At 48.2% G+C, this 18,162-nt stretch overlaps 2 protein-coding genes across 5 annotated transcripts; one reads left to right on the top strand and one right to left on the bottom strand.

Moving 5' to 3' along the window:
* The first annotated feature begins 157 nt into the window (after positions 1-157).
* LOC117645482 (AP-2 complex subunit alpha) lies at positions 158-6,429 on the top strand. Of its 4 annotated transcripts, none has more exons than XM_034385722.1 (18): positions 158-294; positions 1,709-1,790; positions 1,871-2,082; positions 2,212-2,405; positions 2,487-2,718; positions 2,825-2,933; positions 3,011-3,161; positions 3,238-3,406; positions 3,492-3,629; positions 3,726-3,908; positions 3,986-4,117; positions 4,220-4,417; positions 4,491-4,849; positions 4,928-5,057; positions 5,168-5,306; positions 5,399-5,543; positions 5,626-5,830; positions 5,912-6,429. In XM_034385722.1, the coding sequence occupies exons 2-18, from the start codon at positions 1,727-1,729 to the stop codon at positions 5,990-5,992; spliced, it is 2,841 nt and encodes a 946-aa protein (XP_034241613.1). In that variant the 5' UTR covers positions 158-294; positions 1,709-1,726; the 3' UTR covers positions 5,993-6,429. The 4 variants fall into 4 exon arrangements, with proteins under 4 accessions (XP_034241613.1, XP_034241615.1, XP_034241614.1 ...); XM_034385724.1 differs by lacking the exon at positions 158-294 and adding an exon at positions 352-540; XM_034385723.1 differs by lacking the exon at positions 158-294 and adding an exon at positions 583-626.
* Positions 6,430-10,630: 4,201 nt separating this feature from the next.
* On the bottom strand, positions 10,631-17,794 carry LOC117644671 (MAM and LDL-receptor class A domain-containing protein 1-like). Its single transcript, XM_034384283.1, has 15 exons — positions 17,732-17,794; positions 17,340-17,402; positions 17,207-17,234; positions 16,869-17,039; positions 16,238-16,530; positions 15,648-15,922; positions 15,035-15,281; positions 14,636-14,720; positions 14,379-14,549; positions 14,152-14,260; positions 13,662-13,848; positions 13,486-13,573; positions 12,140-12,507; positions 11,678-11,843; positions 10,631-11,570 (listed from the first exon to the last, which is right to left on the bottom strand). Exons 1-15 carry the CDS (start codon positions 17,792-17,794, stop codon positions 11,521-11,523), a joined length of 2,364 nt encoding a protein of 787 aa, XP_034240174.1. The 3' UTR covers positions 10,631-11,520.
* Positions 17,795-18,162: the final 368 nt, after the last annotated feature.

Raw genomic sequence — 18,162 nt, 5'->3', positions numbered from 1 at the left:
TCCTGAATTTACTTGTCTAGAGCAAAAGTTAAGGTTCTGTAAATATTTTAAATAATAAAAACAGAGTTTTTGATCTGAAAAGTAAGGTTTTTATCCCTGTCACGCGAATTTCTTTTCTAAAAGTAAGACCGGTTTCCGACCAGTCAAACTGTTAGTGGACAGCACCCAAGTGGGTGGACAGATCTGCAAATGGCGACAACCGTCGAGCATTTGGACTAGAAGAGCGGTTTGAAGGATCCTTTCGGCAGTGTTGGTGAAATTACTCATCACACAATAGTTGCACTGTTTTGTCGAGTGAGTGCCCGTTTGCTTGGTGTTGCGTTGGATTCGTTGGCCTTACCAACGGGCCCCGAAATGTCGGCCAAGGAGTTCGTTGGGGGGAGTGACTCTGTGCAGATTCAGCGCCAAGTCGTTCATTCATTGAATTGATTCAACGAAGCGCCCCCGAGCTTTATTTTGCTGACATTTGCTCCCGTCGGTGGACTTTCATTCATCCCTCTCGGACTGCGGTAGCCAGGCCGCCGCGTTGGAGCGAGCGAGGTTGGACGCAAAATTGTCAACGTATGAGCTACCGATGTGACGTGCCTTCGCCCTGCCGGGGCGGTGGGCTGCTGCACTGTCAAGTGGTCAGTTCGGCTTCGGCCTGTCAATTTTGAGGCGGGGCGGCGAGGAGGGTCGCCCTGACAGGCACACTGGTGGACGAGTCTGTTTTGCTCGTTGACTGTCAAGTGGCACCGTTGGAGTCCTGTCAGCACCGTCCCTCCAGTGCTGTTCCTGTTGCTTGACCAGTGCAGGGCCCTGCTTTCCCGGTCTGCTACTCTCCCTTTGCGCTCCCGGCGTTTGCCTCGTTTGTGTTGTTCCCGAGGAAATCACTCCTTTATTTCACTTTGCGTTCGGAGAGGCGATTTTCTCGAGTCTGGTTCGCTGTGATGCATGTGTCTGCCGTCAGCATAACCTCAATCTGTCAAAGTCAAAAAATCAATAATGTCAGCCTCTCACATTTTTTGTCTTTCGTCCTCTTTGGTATCACCAAGTTGTCTTGAACAAATGATTTTTGAGTGATACCACAGATTTATCCATCAATTTCATGTTGAAACTTTTGATTCACCATTTTTGTAAATCAAAAATTAAATTTGTTGAATTTATTTTTCAATTTTCAAATTTTTTTTTCCATCAGTTGACATTTGCTCTTGGCTCTAATTTTAAGATGTTCAAATCTCCTTGTTTTTTCTGATGTTATTCCTAGCTATTTATATTTGTTTAAATGTTGGCACTTGGATGGCATAAATTCAATATAAATTTGGGCAACATTTAGTCAGCCATCCTCAATGTTTTTGTTTGTATTGGCTTCTACTTTGTTAGCTCAAGGTGACTTCATGCCTCACAGGTCTGGCTGTTGTCAACTGCTGTTATTTTTAGTGAGGGCTAGTTTTGACCTAACTATGTCCTTCAATTGTTGAGTACCTCATTAACATCATAAATCATTGGAACCATCTGTAACTTGTTATCAAATTCTTTTAAGAGGACAGCTTTGCCATGTGATGCTGGTTTCCTTACCTTAGTGGTAACTGAATAGCTTATCTGTGCGGGTGTTTTCCATGTTTTCTTATCTGGAATGACAAGTCTTAGCCTCAAATTCTATATCTAGAGCAATGTGTTGATTTTATCTGATCATATGAGTGACTTGAATTGCATTTTCTTTTTTCAGGTCAAATAAGGTGCAACCATGCCGGCCGTCCGTGGGGATGGTATGCGAGGCTTGTCTGTCTTCATCTCAGACATTCGCAATTGTAAGTTCATATTCTTTTGCATGCAGTTAGTTCTTTCTATTGTGACTTTATTTTGATAATGATGAGTCTTTTGTTTTCAGGTAAGAGTAAAGAATCAGAAATTAAAAGAATAAATAAAGAACTAGCCAATATAAGAAGTAAATTTAAAGGTGATCGAACACTAGATGGATATCAGAAAAAGAAGTATGTCTGCAAACTTCTTTTCATCTTCCTTCTTGGACATGATATCGACTTTGGCCATATGGAGGCTGTCAACCTGCTATCTTCTAACAAGTATTCAGAGAAGCAAATTGTAAGTTGTTTGTTTTGTTGTTTTTTAAAAATGATTTTGATGTGCTTTTATTTGCATGTGGATGGCCTGTCGTATTATATTATTTTTTAGTTTCAAAATATCTCTTATTGGTCATTTTTTGTCCTCCAGGGTTACCTTTTCATATCTGTGTTGGTCAACACAAATAGTGATTTAATCAAGCTTATTATTCAAAGCATCAAGAATGATTTGCAGTCCCGCAATCCTACTCATTTGAACCTAGCTATGCAATGTATTGCCAACATTGGCAGCAAGGAAATGGCTGAGGCCTTTGGCTATGATATTCCTAAGCTTCTTGTTTCAGGGTAAGCACTGCCAATGCCATTACCCATTTCGCTTCCATATTTGCTGTCATAATTATTGTGAGCTTTTTTTTTCATTCATAGGGATACTATGGACGTGGTGAAGCAATCTGCTGCCTTGTGTCTTCTTCGATTATTCCGTACTTCTCAAGAAATGATTCCCAGTGGTGAATGGACTTCCCGCATTATTCACCTTCTCAATGACCAACACATGGGGGTGGTGACTGCTGCAACATCGCTTATTGATGCCTTAGTGAAGAAGAATCCTGATGAGTACAAGGGTTGCATCAGTCTTGCTGTATCTCGACTTAGTCGGGTATGTTGGGTTTGATTTTGTTTCTACGTTTGTCTATAGTTTATCGATTAATTTGTAACCTGCAAGATTTTTCTTATTGCCCATAAAAAAAAAATTTTGCTTTCAGATTGTTACTGCTAGTTACACAGATCTTCAAGATTACACATACTACTTTGTTCCTGCACCATGGCTGTCTGTCAAGTTGTTAAGATTATTGCAGAATTATTCACCCCCAGGTACATGATTTGTCATGTAGGTAACTTGTTCTTGTTGCATTGCTCCAGGCTAACAGTATGATTTATTTTTACCCCAGATGACCCAGGTGTTCGTGGCCGACTAAATGAATGTCTAGAAACTATCCTGAATAAAGCACAGGAAGCGCCAAAGTCGAAGAAGGTTCAGCACTCCAATGCTAAGAATGCTGTTCTGTTTGAAGCTATCAGTTTAATTATTCACAATGACAGGTAATCACCTTTACTTTCACAACCTAGATTAAATGGTATGTAGTGGTGTTTAATTGTTCTTGGTTTGTCTGTGTAGTGAACCCAATCTTCTTGTGCGTGCGTGTAACCAACTGGGGCAGTTCCTATCAAACCGGGAAACTAACCTCAGATATCTTGCATTGGAATCAATGTGTTTACTTGCCACTTCTGAATTTTCTCATGAAGCTGTGAAGAAGCATCAAGAAGTTGTCATCCTCTCCATGAAGGTTGGCATTGGCTTTTTTTTTTTCCACCTCATGTATGAGTCTGTTGTATTTGTATGCTTATTAACATTTCACTTCCAACTTGCAGATGGAAAAAGATGTATCAGTTCGACAACAAGCTGTTGATCTCCTATATGCTATGTGTGATAAGAGTAATGCCGAAGAGATTGTTCAAGAAATGCTCAACTATCTTGAAACAGCCGACTACTCCATCAGAGAGGAAATGGTATTGTATTCAGTTTCCATTATTTTGAAGAAAATAAATTGTTCAAGCTTCCTCTCTAGAGACAATAATTACCTCTTCCTTTTTTTTATGTTGTAGGTTCTGAAAGTGGCAATCTTAGCTGAAAAGTATGCCACGGATTACACATGGTATGTGGATGTCATATTGAATCTAATCAGAATAGCTGGTGATTATGTGTCTGAAGAAGTCTGGTACCGAGTCATTCAAATCGTTATAAATCGGGACGATGTACAAGGTTATGCTGCTAAGACTGTGTTTGAGGTAAGGCTGTTGATGCAAGTGCCTGGTTTCCCTCGACAACAAACTTGATTTTTACTATTTCAAATCTGAAATTTCAGGCTCTTCAAGCTCCTGCCTGTCATGAGAACATGGTGAAAGTGGGTGGCTATATTTTAGGTGAATTTGGTAATCTCATTGCTGGCGACCAGCGATCTTCACCCCTTGTACAGTTCCAGTTGCTACATTCCAAGGTATTTCACTAACTTTCTTTCTTTTCGTCTATTTTAGTCCTCAACTTTTGCTGCATTGTGTGTTCATTTATTAATAATTTTGTTTCTTCGATTTCCTTTTAGTATCATCTTTGCTCTCCAATGACCAGGGCTCTCTTGCTTTCAACTTATGTGAAATTTGTCAATCTATTCCCTGAAATTAAACACAACATTCAGGAGGTATTCAAGCAACACAGCAACTTGCGAAGTGCAGATGCTGAGCTACAGCAAAGAGCCTCAGAATACCTACAACTCAGTGTGATTGCTTCCACAGATGTTCTAGTGAGTAATGCAGAATGAGCTCATGTGTTGTCCTGAAGGTCCCAGTCAGTACGTAGTGCCTTTTTGTTTCCAGGCCACAGTGTTGGAAGAAATGCCTGCTTTCCCTGAGCGTGAATCATCTATTCTTGCTGTCCTGAAAAAGAAAAAACCAGGCAGAGTTCCTGAAAACGAAATCCGTGAGGGTCGTAGCCCCAATCCAGCCCTAGCTACAAACCACAACGATTCGATTGTCTCACATGCCAAGCCGTCTGCTGTATCAGCTAATGCCTCTGCCGATCTTCTCGGCCTGTCCACCCCTCCAGCAAACCAACCAACTGCTCCAAGCAACACTGGCATGCTTGTGGATGTGTTGGGTGACATGTATGGTGGGCAGGGTGGGCAAGCACAACAGAACAGCAGCTTTACTGCTGCCCAATCCTACAATCCTAAAAAGTAAGTTGTTACGACTACGGCTTGGAGAGCATGTTCATTTCAGATCATTCTTATGATTGCATTTTCTGTTTTACTTAGGTTTGTTTGCAAGAATAATGGTGTTCTTTTTGAAAATGACCTTGTTCAAATTGGTGTCAAGTCCGAATTTAGACAAAATTTGGGCAGGATAGCTCTCTTCCATGGCAATAAGACTCCGTTCCCTCTAGTGGTAAGCTGTGTGCTTTTTTTTTTTTTTTTTTTTTTTTTTTTTTTTTTTTCATTTTTGCGATTGCAATTTTCGGTTTCTTTATTATCTTACCTTTCACTTATTATTTCCAGAATTATGAGACCACTGTTTCAAGTCCAGGTGATCTGGCAAGCAAATTGGTCATTCAGATGAAACCCATGGATTCTGTCCTGGAGGCTGGTGCCCAGAAATTGCAAGTGTTGAATGGAGAATGTGTTGAAGATTACATTGGTAATTTAATTACTTTTCAGTAAGATTTGAAGGTGTCATGCTTTCTTTTAATTAAAGTTGTCTTGACCTTATTGTTTTCTCGCTCTTTCTAGATGCACCCAGTATGAACATATCTTTTATTTACAACAATGTTCCTCAGAAGATAACCATCAAGCTTCCTTTAACTATCAATAAGTTTTTCGAGCCGACAGAAATGAATGGAGAGTCATTCTTTGCTCGCTGGAAAAATTTGGGAGGGTGAGTTGCACCTCTCTGCCGCTCCGCTTTACTGAGTGCTCCCTGATCTGTACTTCATGGTTTAGTGTGGTTTGTGTTTCAGTGATAAGCAGCGTGCTCAGAAAATCTTCAAAGCTTCTCCACCTATGGACCTAGCATCAGCGAGAACCAAGGTGATGGGCTTCGGCATGCAATTGTTGGATGGAATAGACCCTAACCCTGACAACTTCGTCTGTGCTGGAATCATCCACGCCCGAGCAGCTCAGATTGGTTGTCTCCTTCGTCTTGAACCCAACAAGCAGGCTCAGGTGACTGTTTTTCACTTTCGTTTTGAATCAGTACCTTCCTAGGAGCTAAAATAGTAAATAATCTCTCTGTGTGTTTTTCAGATGTATCGCCTGACTGTGCGGTCCAGCAAGGAGACAGTATCGCAAGAAATATGTGACCTTCTTGCTGACCAATTTGAGTGAGCTTCTTTGTCGGAGTTTTATGCACTGAAGACGACCGTCATCCCATTCTTTTAATGTTGCCACTATTTTTCAACATTGTCATGAATAGGATAGATAAGTCATCAGTGCCTTCTAACTGTATAATTTTTAAAGTCAGTTTGTTATCAATGAATTTTGGAAAGAAGAACCATTGTCTCATTATTCTTTGTGTTGATCCTCATGTATACTTGGAATTTTTTAATTTCCAAAGTTGATGTCCCCTTTGATATTATTCCTCATTTGGTTTGAATCCAAGTGTCATGGTTTGCATGAAAAAAGAAGTTTGTATGTTGATGTTGTTGTTAAAGTTGTATTGAATTTTAAGCTATCCGTACTACAGAATTGTCTTAATCCTGAGTTTTTCCTTTGTATTGTTTTTTTAACTGATATTTTTCATTAAATGCAATGTATTTCTGTAACTGAGCTTTATTTGTGCAAGCTTTCTTTACAAGACTGGATTGAAGTTCTGCCAAGAACATTTCTGGTCACTACTGAAGCACAAACTGTTGTATGTGTATATCTTGAACCAAAGCCCCAGCAATACCAAGTTAAATTTGTCTTCATGGTTATCATAAATTTTATTTTCATTTACTTTTGGGGGGAAACTTCAAGTGAAAAAGGAAATGAAATAAGATTTTCACTTTATTTGATGAATATGTATAAAGATTTATATATATGATATCTATATATAATTGTATATCAATTTGAACCAATTATTCTGGAAGTATTTGCATTGCACAGTCGTAGGTCCGTAGCGTTGTGCCTTTTTTGGGGTGTGCTTGTCACTAGCAGTGTGTAGTAGTTGGCATGTTGTGCTGTAAATACTGTTGTTGTTCGACTCAGTCATCTAGAAGAATATGCCATTGTTCTGTTATCATCCCTTTGCTCCACATTACGGAGTATTCTTCTCAGTTCATTTCCCTTAGTCTTGCGAACCTTGTTTTATGGGTATTCTTTCAAACACATTTTGTTTGTTTTGCTCAGTTATCTTTGTAATCTTAGCAGACTTTTTAAGTGCTCTTATGTGACGATGAATAAATTATCTTTAATGTGTATAGCTATTGTATTTAGACTAGTCTTTATTATTTTAAAGGGAAAGCAGCCCTTGTCTTTATTTTGTTTGTTTTATATATTTTTGTCCTTTAAATTTGATCTTCGTATTACTGATCATGCCAGTTAAGTAGGTGAATCTCCAACCCCAGTGAGTTTAGAATTAGCTTGGAATTTTCAACATCATCTGTTGACATGCCCCCTGTGTGGGCTTACCCATGAATTTGAAACCCTAGATTTCCTGATTGATTTTGTTTTGGCTGTTTTGTGCCTTGAAAGTGGAGATACCATAGATTTGATGTGCACTGTTTTGTGGTTCTAATCTTAGAGTGACAGCGCTACATCTTTTTATGGCTTGTTCTGCTATTTATTAAATCCAGTAGAGGCAATTTTCATAATCATGTCATGTAACTACATGAAGGCAATAATTGTGGAAAGTTTCCATTTCATGTACATGTGACTCATTTTCTGCCTTTTGCTTTTGAAGCTTATCTTTATGAAGATTGTGTGGCTGTCGCACTTGCCATTCACTGACAATGTATTTGCTTTGAATCAAAGCATTTTGATGTTATAAAGAGGAACAGCATGTAATACCTTGGTCACCGTTCATTGTTGGTTCTCTAGCTCTCGGGCAATTTGGAAATGTATTGCTTTGTATGTGTATTTGAATTCAGACCTGTTAATGTTCGAATCAACTATGATAAGATAAAAAATGTGTATCAAAGTTATAAATATATATATATGTTACAGTTAATGTCCGGTCCCCGGTCAAAACGCGTTTTAACTAGCTAAAACGCGGATTAACTGGCCGGGCCGGGTAAAACTGATATAGAAATTATTTATTTTATTTTATTATTATTATTCGGCTGTTAACTGGGTAAAACGGGAATAAACCGACCGTTTCTTTTCCGGGTCGGGCAGTAGAGTGTCACGGTACCATTGTCGCGGGAAGGGTGGGTCGCGGCCTGGGAACCTCTTTCCCGTTACACCTGATTGGTAAACTCGAGAGGGAAGAGAGCTTGGAGGTGAGGCAGGCCCTTAATGGTAATTTGCTTACTACTGTGGCCATAACTAATCAGGTCCCAACGTCAGGACTTCATTCGGAACATGGGGGTAGAAAGGGATTCTTCAACTCCTCCCCAGTCACCTCCATCCAGCCCAACTTCCACCCTTCAGTCCCCATCCAGTTCTCCTGGAACCTTCCCTGGTTCAAGTCCATTCGGAGTGCGACCATCAGCACGAGTGCAGCAGCACTTGGCCAGGAAGACCGTCACCGTCAACACGTCGACACCTCGGACACCCCTTTCCTCTCGCGGCGTGTCCTTCGCTGGTAAAAACTAGCCCATACAGTAATTAGAGCAAAAAAGGAAAATCAGTACAGCTTTACCGCGTTTGTGGGTACAGTGACACCACCGTCCCGCCTGGATTTCCACGGATTCACCCATTCCTCCCTGGGCCTGGCACTTAATTTGATCTTCGTATTACTGATCATGCCAGTTAAGTAGGTGAATCTCCAACCCCAGTGAGTTTAGAATTAGCTTGGAATTTTCAACATCATCTGTTGACATGCCCCCTGTGTGGGCTTACCCATGAATTTGAAACCCTAGATTTCCTGATTGATTTTGTTTTGGCTGTTTTGTGCCTTGAAAGTGGAGATACCATAGATTTGATGTGCACTGTTTTGTGGTTCTAATCTTAGAGTGACAGCGCTACATCTTTTTATGGCTTGTTCTGCTATTTATTAAATCCAGTAGAGGCCATTTTCATAATCATGTCATGTAACTACATGAAGGCAATAAGTGTGGAAAGTTTCCATTTCATGTACATGTGACTCATTTTCTGCCTTTTGCTTTGTTGGAGCTTATCTTTATGAAGATTGTGTGGCTGTTGCACTTGCCATTCACTGACAATGTATTTGCTTTGAATCAAAGCATTTTGATTTTATAAAGAGGAACAGCATGTAATACCTTGGTCACCGTTCATTGTTGGTTCTCTAGCTCTCGGGCAATTTGGAAATGTATTGCTTTGTATGTGTATTTGAATTCAGACCTGTTAATGTTCGAATCAACTATGATAAGATAAAAAAATGTGTATCAAAGTTATAAATATATATATATATGTACTGTTAATATTGTGTTATTTCATGATAGAATGTACAGAGCAGCAATGACAATAATTTTTGTTTCTAGTTCAAAACATCTATGCACGCTTTTAGTTGTGTAAAAGAAACTGGTGTTGCATGCCTCTGAAACCTAAATCAGCCTCTTTAAATTGGGAAGATCAATATTATTTTAGGGGGATGATTCAAATATACTAGCTCAATGTTCCAGCAGTATTAGACAAAGAAGATTGTGCGTTGTTGTTCCCGGAACGTAGCCTTTGAGACCTCTGCATTTATTCCATGCGCATGGCAGTTGTGGTTTGCATTTGTTCCTTTGCTGCGAATTTGAAGTACATATTCTTAATTTATACAGGGTACCTAGTTAATATAGGTCAGATCATTCAATATTAATGTTCTGGTTACACTCATTTTATTTTATTTTCATATTTTAGTGACACATTTGTCATCCACTTCATAGTAGTCATTTTGGTGGGTTCCCTGTGGGGTTATGATACTTCATTAAAATTTGCTGTTTTGGAAAGCTTGATTGTAACTATGTAAACATACCATTGATATGCACAAGGAATTCTCCGTTTCAGGAAGCAGTATGTAGGAAATGTGCATCAAATGCATCATATTGGGAACTCCTCTGTTGGTCTTAGAATTGTTTCCTATGGGCTGTGCAATCTTTCATTTCAGTGTGGCCATGGCCAACAAAGCAATGTAAAAATTATAAAAAAGAGTCTAGTTAACTTTGTAAGTGTAATGTTAAAAATAAAATATTCACACATTCCGCTATAATAATTTTTAATAATTTTTTGTTTTTTGTTTTTAGATGATCTTTGAGAGATAAATCAATTGAAATGAGTCATGTTCTAAATAGCTAATTGCACTCATGATCTGTCAAGATCTTGAGAACCAAATGTTTAGATTTATCTCGCCATTGTTAATTGTGATTTATTTTCCTCCTCTATTCTTGTGAAAATTGTGCAATATGAACCTTAAAAGCATTACAAGATTTGTTGATCCTTTACCTGATTTTTGACTTGAGAACAAGCATGGATGTATGTTGATAACACTGAGCCAACCGTTAATTATTTCAGGTTGTATGCCTTCTAGTAGAATGAATTTTGAAACAATTGTGTTTGTAATCCAGCTATTTGAGGTTCTGTGGTATGATAGTGATGAATTCTTATCAAGTATAAATTTGGATTTATGATACATAATATATGGTACTGAAGTTTGAGGAGTATCAGAGCTAAATGGATAGCCACTTTGCATATCCTGTGTATAAGCATCGTATGTCATGTACCAAATTTTGCTTATACGAATTGATGCAGTAGGCTTGTCTCTGTCTCTGCAACGGAAACTTTGGGTCTGTTGCAAAATATTTTCTGCTTTGCATGCCGCTTTAATTCAGGTATCAAGAAGGAATCATGTGTAACTGTGGAATCACATAAATCAACTTGTAACCTGAATTAATGTCATTATTTTATTTATCTATCCTGAGAACAGCACAGTATTACTGTATACAATCAAATCAATGAATACAATCCAAGGGAAAAGGTTGGTTTTAGAGATACCAGCCACATTGAGAATTACCAACTATACAAGTTCTTTCAACAAGCATCTATGGCCTAACTTTTTACATATTTACAAAATAAGACAACTAATAGAGAGTACCATATTTCATAACTTTGCTGCTCATTTAACAAAAAAAAAGAAAAAAATATACAGTCACTGGCCGTCAGCGCCGCCCCGCGGGTGTTGAATACCCGTTGAACGGTTTTTTTAAATCCTAGGAAGTAAATGTAAGAGTGGCTGCCAGGGCCCAGGGTACCCCAGGTACTTAGTATCACACAAAGGAAAACTTTGCACACACATCTGGAGATCAAAAGTAGAAAATGGTGGCAAATAACTAATTTTTGAGTAAGTGGCGAGTGCCTAGAAAGGTTTGTCCTGTGACCGACGAGCTCCCGACCGAATGGGACTTGGAAAGCGAAAAGAAACTTGCGCTAGAACCCTCCTAGACCGAAGGATGAGAGGAGAACGCAGGGAATTCCGCGCGAAGTACAGGGAAGTGCCAGAACGAAACGAAGACTTTGATTCGGACCGAGCCGAAAATGCAAGAAGGAAGAGTGACGAATTGCGTAGACTCCCGCAGCCGCACGTTGAGATCGGGGAAGGGGAAAGGCCCAAGAGGGCAAAATGCTGCGGGTGCCGCCGGTCTTATCCTAGATTCAAATTCGTATTCGCAGTGGCCGACTGCCGAGAAGCAGAGCGAGCAGAGCGCTCAGACTAGATTCGTTTCACAGTGTCACAGCAACGCGCCGAGTGCGTCACGCCACGCCTCGGCCTTCTATCTGCCGTTGTCGTCCGTCTTCTTGGGGATCGCCGACGGCGGCCGCGCTGCAAAGTGAACATGTTAGGTTAGGTCAGGTTATGTTAGGTTAGGTCAGGTTATGTTAGGTTAGGCCAGGTTATGTTGGCTGCCACACTGCTTGGGCGCCACTCACTTGGACAGGAACCCGGGCTGAGGGTGATGTCGTCCACGGCGAAGCCCCCGTTGACGGCCTGGCCCTCCAGCAGCAGCGTGAAGTCCTGGCCCAGGTCCAGGGGCACCTGCGCGGGCATCCACACGGGGTGCGCCGTGTCCATGCCGGCGGACTGCAGCTCCCACAGCTGCAACAACGGGGCCGTCAACATCCGCGGCACCGCGCCCCCCTTGGCACAGTGGACTAGAAGACCGGCGCAAGGGGCCAAAACTCTAGACGCGTTTTGAGCTCCAGAGTCGCTAAATGGGACTCGAACCGAACGTGTGACCCCACCAATGGATTGCTCTCCGAACCTGGAATCCATTGGTGGGGTCACACGTTCGGTTGGAGTCCCATTTAGCGACTCTGGAGCTCAAAACGCGTCTAGAGTTTTGTCCGCCTCCACCGGTCTTCCGGCCCACTGTGCGTGCTCGCGGTGCTCACCTTGTCCAGCGTCAGCTCGCCGCTGGAGTTGTCCGCCTTGACGACGCGCAGCTCGGCCGAGTCGCCCACACCGAAGGCCGCGTACCAGAAGGTGAGGCACTGCAAGGGCTCCTCGGTGGAGGCCTGGATGAGCGGCGACACCAGCCGCGCCGTGTCCTTGGAGCCCTTCTTGCTGGCGGCGAACAGGTCGAAGAAGATGTAGCCCTCCGGCGCGCCGAAGGTCTTGTCCGGCAGGCTGGACGGCCGCCGCGCCAGCGACGCCAGCCGCCAGGACGCCGGCGAGATGCCGTTGGTCTCGTTGGACCAGTTGCACGTGTCGCGCTCGAAGTGGCACTCGGCCTGCCGCACCGCCGCCGCGGCCGGCAGGGCTGCAAGCAGAGGACGCCGTCAGGCAAGGGACGCCGTCATCAGGCTCGGGCTGGCCCCCAAAAGGCCCTTCATGACCAACTTTGTGAGGCTACCGCTCCAAAACTGTTTGCGGTCAATAGCCTTCCCGATACAGGGCATGAAAGAGAAGGGTCTTAAGAATACTAGGCCCTAGTAACTAGGGCGTCGAGGGAAGCCTTTTACGCCGACTAGATTGGACACAGTGGCCACCCAAAGTCAGCAAAATCAGCAAATTTCCGAGATTCGACCACTTTTTGACCAACTTGGTCGGAAAATCGTTGCGGTCAAAGCCAAAATCGCTGTGGTCAACGTCTTCCCGATACAGGGCATGAAAGAGTAGGGTCTTAAGAATACTAGAACGTCGAGGGAGGCCTTTTACGGCGACTAGATTGGACACAGTGGCCACCCAAAGTCAGCAAAATCAGCAAATTTCCGAGATTCGACCACTTTTTGACCAACTTGGTCGGAAAATCGTTGCGGTCAAAGCCAAAATCGTTGTGGTCAACGTCCTCCCGATACAGGGCATGAAAGAGTGGGGTCTTAAGAATGCTAGAACGTCGCGGGAGGCCTTTTACGGCGACTAGATTGGACACAGTGGCCACCCAAAGTCAGCAAAATCAGCAAATTTCCGAGATTTGACCACTTTTTGACCAACTTTGGTCCCAAAATCGTTGTGGTCAACGTCTTCCCGAAACAGGGCATGAAAGAGTAGGGTCTTAAGAATACTAGGGCGTTGAGGGACGCCGTTGGCCGCTACTAGATCGAACGCAGTGGCCGCCCAAATTCAGCAAAAACGGCTACTTTCGGAGATTCAACGAGATTCAATCACTCTTTGACCAACTTAGTGGCGTCACTGCCCCCAAACCCGAAGGCCCCGGCCTGTCTGCCTGTCTTCCCTGGCCAGTCCGAGCCTGGCCGTCAGACAGGGATGCCGTCAGAAAGGCCAAGCGAAAACTCACTGGTGCACTGGCTGGGGAAGATGGCGATGTCATCGATGCCAATGATGCCGTTGGCTCTGCTTGAGCCCCAGCTGCCTTCGAACGTGAGCTGCGGCCAGAAACGGGGAGATGAGTTGATTCAGACAGACAGACAGACATACGGACAAACAGGAGTGAGCGAGTGTCCTTGCACTGACCGTGATGTCGCGGGTGTCGGTGATGGCCACCTGGGCGTACTTCCAGTCGGGGCCCTGGTTGTTGTACAGGCGGAACACCGCCTGGGCGGGGGTCCCCGCCGCCGCCTCGCCCAGGCCGCGCACCAGCACGGCCAGCGAGCCGAGGCTGGGCCCCGCCGTGTCCACGAAGGGCTCGTTCATGATGTACCTGCGGGCAGGCAAGGCAGGCAAGGCCGTGACGGCGTGCTCGACAAGGTGGCTGGGTAACACAGTGGGCCAGAAGACCGGTGGAGGCGGGAGCTCCAGAGTCACCCCACAGGACTCGAACCGAACGTGTGGCCCCACCAATGGATTGCTCGCCGAACGAGGAATCCTTTGGTGGGGTCACACGTTCGGTCCGAGTCCTGCTTAGCGACTCTGGAGCTCAAAACGCGTCAAGAGTTTTGGCCGCCTCCGCCGGTCTTCTGGCCCACTGCGAGCCGCCCCTGCTGGACTAGGCAGGCTGCATTACCAGAACGACAGGCAGCGCGCTTGGGAGGATCCGTTTATCTTCTCGGAAGTGAGCCACGCCCTGCTGCCGGGGCGCTGCACGCTCGACCGCTCCAGCGTCATGAGCGAGCCTGCGGACAAAAGGAGCGAAAGGACGCGCGGGGTCACGCCGTCAGAGCGTCACAGCGGCGGAAAAAAGGCGCGAAAAAAAATAATTAAAATATCATCCGGCGGCGCCGGGATTCGAACCCTTGTCCGAAGCGACGGTGTGGTCGCGCAGCTGCGAGCGCTGGCCCGCGCCGGACGCGCGCTCCCAGTCCATGTCGTCGCGGCGCTCGCGGGGCGCCACGTTCACCCAGCCGCACTCGTCCACCTCGAACGTGCAGTCCACGCGCGAGGACGACGCCACCTGCGGCGCGGCTGCGGTAAAAGGGAAAAAAGATTAAAATTAAAAAAAAAATGTTTCTGTGAGTAGTGGTTGGAAACCGCAGGGCGCTCGCACTCACTCGGGCAGCTGCCGGTGGAGAGAGACACGTCGTCCACCGCGATGTCGCCGAGGCTGTTACGCCCCACGCGGCCCACCAGCACAATCTGCGAGGTGGAACGACACCGCCAAAAATGAAATGGTTCAAAAGCGACGCGGACTGACGCACAGTGGGTCGGAAGACCGGCGGAGGCGGCCAAAACTCTAGACGCGTTTTGAGCTCCAGAGTCGCTAAGCAGGACTCGAACTGGGCGTGTGACCCCACCAATGGATTGCTCTCCGGACGAGGGATCCATTGGTGGGGTCACACGTTCGGGAGTCCTGTTTAGCGACTCTGGAGCTCAAAACGCGTCCGGGAGTTTGGCCGCCTCCGCCGGCCTTCCGGCCCACTGTGTAGCGCGACCCTGGGCGCGGAACTGACCCTGAACGGGTTGGCGGACGACACGGTGACCTGCGCCTGGTACCACGCGTTGCCCGACTCCCCCGACAGCGTCCACAGCACCTGCTCGTGGCCCTCCTCGCGCGTGTCGGTGAGCTGCACGCTCAGGGTGCCCACGCCGTTGCCGTACATGTGCGTCCAGAAGCGCAGGCACAGCGGGCTGTCCACGGCCGTGGGCTCCAGCTCGGCGCTGGACAGGCGCGCCATGTCTCCGGGTCGGCGCGGGAAGCTGGAACAGAGGCGACGGCGTCAGCGTCAGCGCGTCAGCCAAGGCGGCCAAGGAGCGCCCGTCAAGACGAGGGTAGGCAGGCCCGCCACGCAGGAGCGCGCCGCGGGCGGGCCTGCCTCACAGGCGCCTTGGCGGAGCGGTCAAAACTGCAGGCGCGTTTTGAGCTCCAGAGTCGCTGAATGGGACTCGAACCGAGCGTGTGACCCCACCAATGGATTGCTCTCCGGACGAGGAATCCATTGGTGGGGTCACACGCTCGGTTCGAGTCCTGTTTACCGACTCTGGAGCTGAAAGCGCGTCTCGAGTTTTCGGCCGCAGGCGGCGGTCTTCTGACCCACTGCCCTGCCCGCAGCTAGCTTGACTTGCCTGGAGTCGATGTAGGCGTAGCCGCCCTGCAGCCCGCCGTACGCGAACGAGGACCTGTCGGTGGCCGGCCCCGTGGACGGGTTCCTGGAGCCGCGGCCCAGCGTCCAGTCGAAGTCGTCGTCCTCGTCGTTGACCCAGCCGCACAGGCCGCCCTCGAAGGTGCAGTGTCCGCGGCACTCGGAGCCCGCCTTGAGCGCGATGTCGTCCACCGCCACGTGGCCGCGGAACTTGCGCCGCGGGTCGCTGGCCTCGCGCGCCAGGCCCTCGAACACCACCTGCAGCAGGACGACGCCGTGGTGTTTCCGAGTCCACCGCCACACAGTGGGCCTGAAGTCCGGTGGCGGCCGAAACTCCAGACGCGTTTTGAGCTCCAGAGTCGCTAAATGGGACGAACCGAACGTGTGACCCCATCAATGGATTGCTCTCCGGACGAGGAATCCATTGGTGGGGTCACACGTTCGGTTCGAGTCCCGTTTAGCGACTCTGGAGCTCGAAACGCGTCTGGAGTTTTGGCCGCCTCCTCCGTTCTTCTAGCCCACTGTGCGCCGTGCTGTTCCATGGCCGTTCCCTGCACCTTGACCTGGACCAACCTGGTGCTCCGTGTTGAAGGTGTACAGCACGGCGGCGGGCAGCCACTGCTTGCCCGTCGAGTCCCTGGCGGCCCACAGCTCCCGCTCCGCGCCCGCGGGGCCGCCGTCGAGCCTGGCGGGCCGCAGCAGCACGCGCAGCCCGGCCGCGCTGAGGCCGTCGATGGCGTAGCTAAACGTCAGGCACTTGCCCTCCGCGCCCGTCGTCTCCAGCGGCGCGCTCTCCAGGCTCGCCGACGAGGGCACGCGCACGTCCGCGCTGCCCAGCAGCGACGTCTCGAAGAAGGCGTAGCCGCCTGCAGCAGTGTGCCATGGCCACTCACGCAGGCCGAATCTCCCTCACAGTGGGCCAGAAGACGGCCAAACCTCCAGACGCGTTTTGAGCTCCTGAGTCGCTAAATGGGACTCGAAACGAACGAGTGACCCCACCAATGGATTGCTCTCCGAACGAGGAATCCATTGGTGGGGTCACACGTTCGGTTCGAGTCCTTTTTAGCGACTCTGGAGCTCAAACTGCGTCGAGAGGTTCGGCCGCCTCCACCGGTCTTCTGGCCCACTGTGCATTGCGTGGAGTGCAAGAGGTGCACGTGGAGAAGTGGCTGGCAGACACAGCAGACGTGTACGGTGTACCCACCCTTGTCCGTGCTCTCGCCGCCGCCCGCGTCCTTGGGCGGCCCCCCTATCCAGTTGGAGAGCGTGCCCGCGCCGCCCTCCCAGCGCGGGACGTGGCCCTGCCCCGGGGTGGCGTTGCGGGTCGACCAGTCGCACAGCGTGATGTCCACGTCGGCGCCGAAGTCGCAGATCTCTGCGGAGGACGAGACCAACACGTTTACAGACATGGTTAGGTTAGGTTAGGTTGCATCAGAGATTCCGCTGCTCTGTCTCTCTCGCTCCCCTGCGGGACGCCCCGTGAGTGCGAGAGAGACAGAGCGGCGAAGCACAGCTCGACATGCAAACGAGGTGGTGACTCACCCGCCACCTCCTGCCGCTTGGACCGGAACTGCAAAACGAAACGAAACGAATGCTCAGTACAGTGTAAAAGGCAGCGACGGTCGCGTGACGTCCTGGAGCCGTGTTCAAGGACACGGCTCTGGCCTTTACTTACGTTGTCGTCGAAGGCGGCGGGGCTGGGCGTCGCCACGTTCGCCTTGGCCCTGGCGGCCACCGCCTTGGCGGCCCCCGCGCCCCCCACCGTCGGCAGGGCCAGGTCGGCGGGGGCCAGCACCACGGCCAGCACGGCCACGGCCAGGCTCCACCTGCGGCACCCAACACACAGCGTAAAGCGCGGCTTTTCATTGTTCATTTGCATCCCCAGGGTCGCAGTGCACAGTGGGCCAGAAGACCGGTGGAGGCGGCCAAAACTCCGGACGCGTTTTGAGCTCCAGGGTCGCTAAATGGGACCAGACCGGAACGTGTGACCCCACCAATGGATTGCTCCCCGGACGAGGAATCCATTGGTGGGGTCACACGCAGGGTTGCCAACCTCAGCCTGCCTACTAGGCAGCGCCCAAGCTTTCGTGGAGTTGTCTGAGGTTGGCAACCCTCTCGACTCTCGTGCATCGTGGGGCCTTCCGCCTGCTCGTGTGGCAGCACTGCCTCGGCTCTGCCGCTCTGCCTTTCGAAGGCGAACCGCGCCGCCGCGCGCGCGCCGCATCCGGCCTGCGGTTCTATTTGCACGCCAACTTGACCTTCTCGGCGTGCTCCGTCTCGAGGCGCAGCGCGCGGCGCGCGGCGGGCCGGGGCGGCGGCACCTCGGGCGTCGCGGCGGAGCGAGAGAGACGGCGCATCATTAGCATAGCACTCCAGCATGCAAAACCACCGCGGCGTCACGGCACTGCAAGGCACCCCCAGCTCGCCGAGGGGGAGCCACAGTGGGCCGGAAGACCAACGCCGGCGGCCCAAACTCGAGACGCGTTTTGAGCTCCAGA

This window comes from Thrips palmi, unplaced genomic scaffold (genome assembly GCF_012932325.1).
Source record: "Thrips palmi isolate BJ-2018 unplaced genomic scaffold, TpBJ-2018v1 HiC_scaffold_18, whole genome shotgun sequence".
Taxonomy (NCBI): Eukaryota; Metazoa; Arthropoda; class Insecta; order Thysanoptera; family Thripidae; genus Thrips; species Thrips palmi.
Note: the sequence above shows the minus strand (reverse complement) of the source record. Positions and strands in the feature narration are given on the sequence as shown.

Excerpts from the sequence above, each read along its gene's own strand:
- LOC117645482 (XM_034385722.1), top strand. The coding sequence starts at position 1,727 with ATGCCGGCCGTCCGTGGGGATGGTATGCGAGGCTTGTCTGTCTTCATC. Across the intron at positions 2,083-2,211 it reads AGTATTCAGAGAAGCAAATT|GGTTACCTTTTCATATCTGT; the intron begins GTAAGTTGTTTG and ends TTTGTCCTCCAG. Across the intron at positions 3,630-3,725 it reads ACTCCATCAGAGAGGAAATG|GTTCTGAAAGTGGCAATCTT; the intron begins GTATTGTATTCA and ends TTTATGTTGTAG.
- LOC117644671 (XM_034384283.1), bottom strand. The coding sequence starts at position 17,794 with ATGCACGAGAGTCGAGAGGGTTGCCAACCTCAGACAACTCCACGAAAG. Across the intron at positions 15,282-15,647 it reads TACGCCTACATCGACTCCAG|CTTCCCGCGCCGACCCGGAG; the intron begins GCAAGTCAAGCT and ends CCTCTGTTCCAG. Across the intron at positions 14,261-14,378 it reads CACCGTCGCTTCGGACAAGG|GCTCGCTCATGACGCTGGAG; the intron begins GTTCGAATCCCG and ends TTTTGTCCGCAG.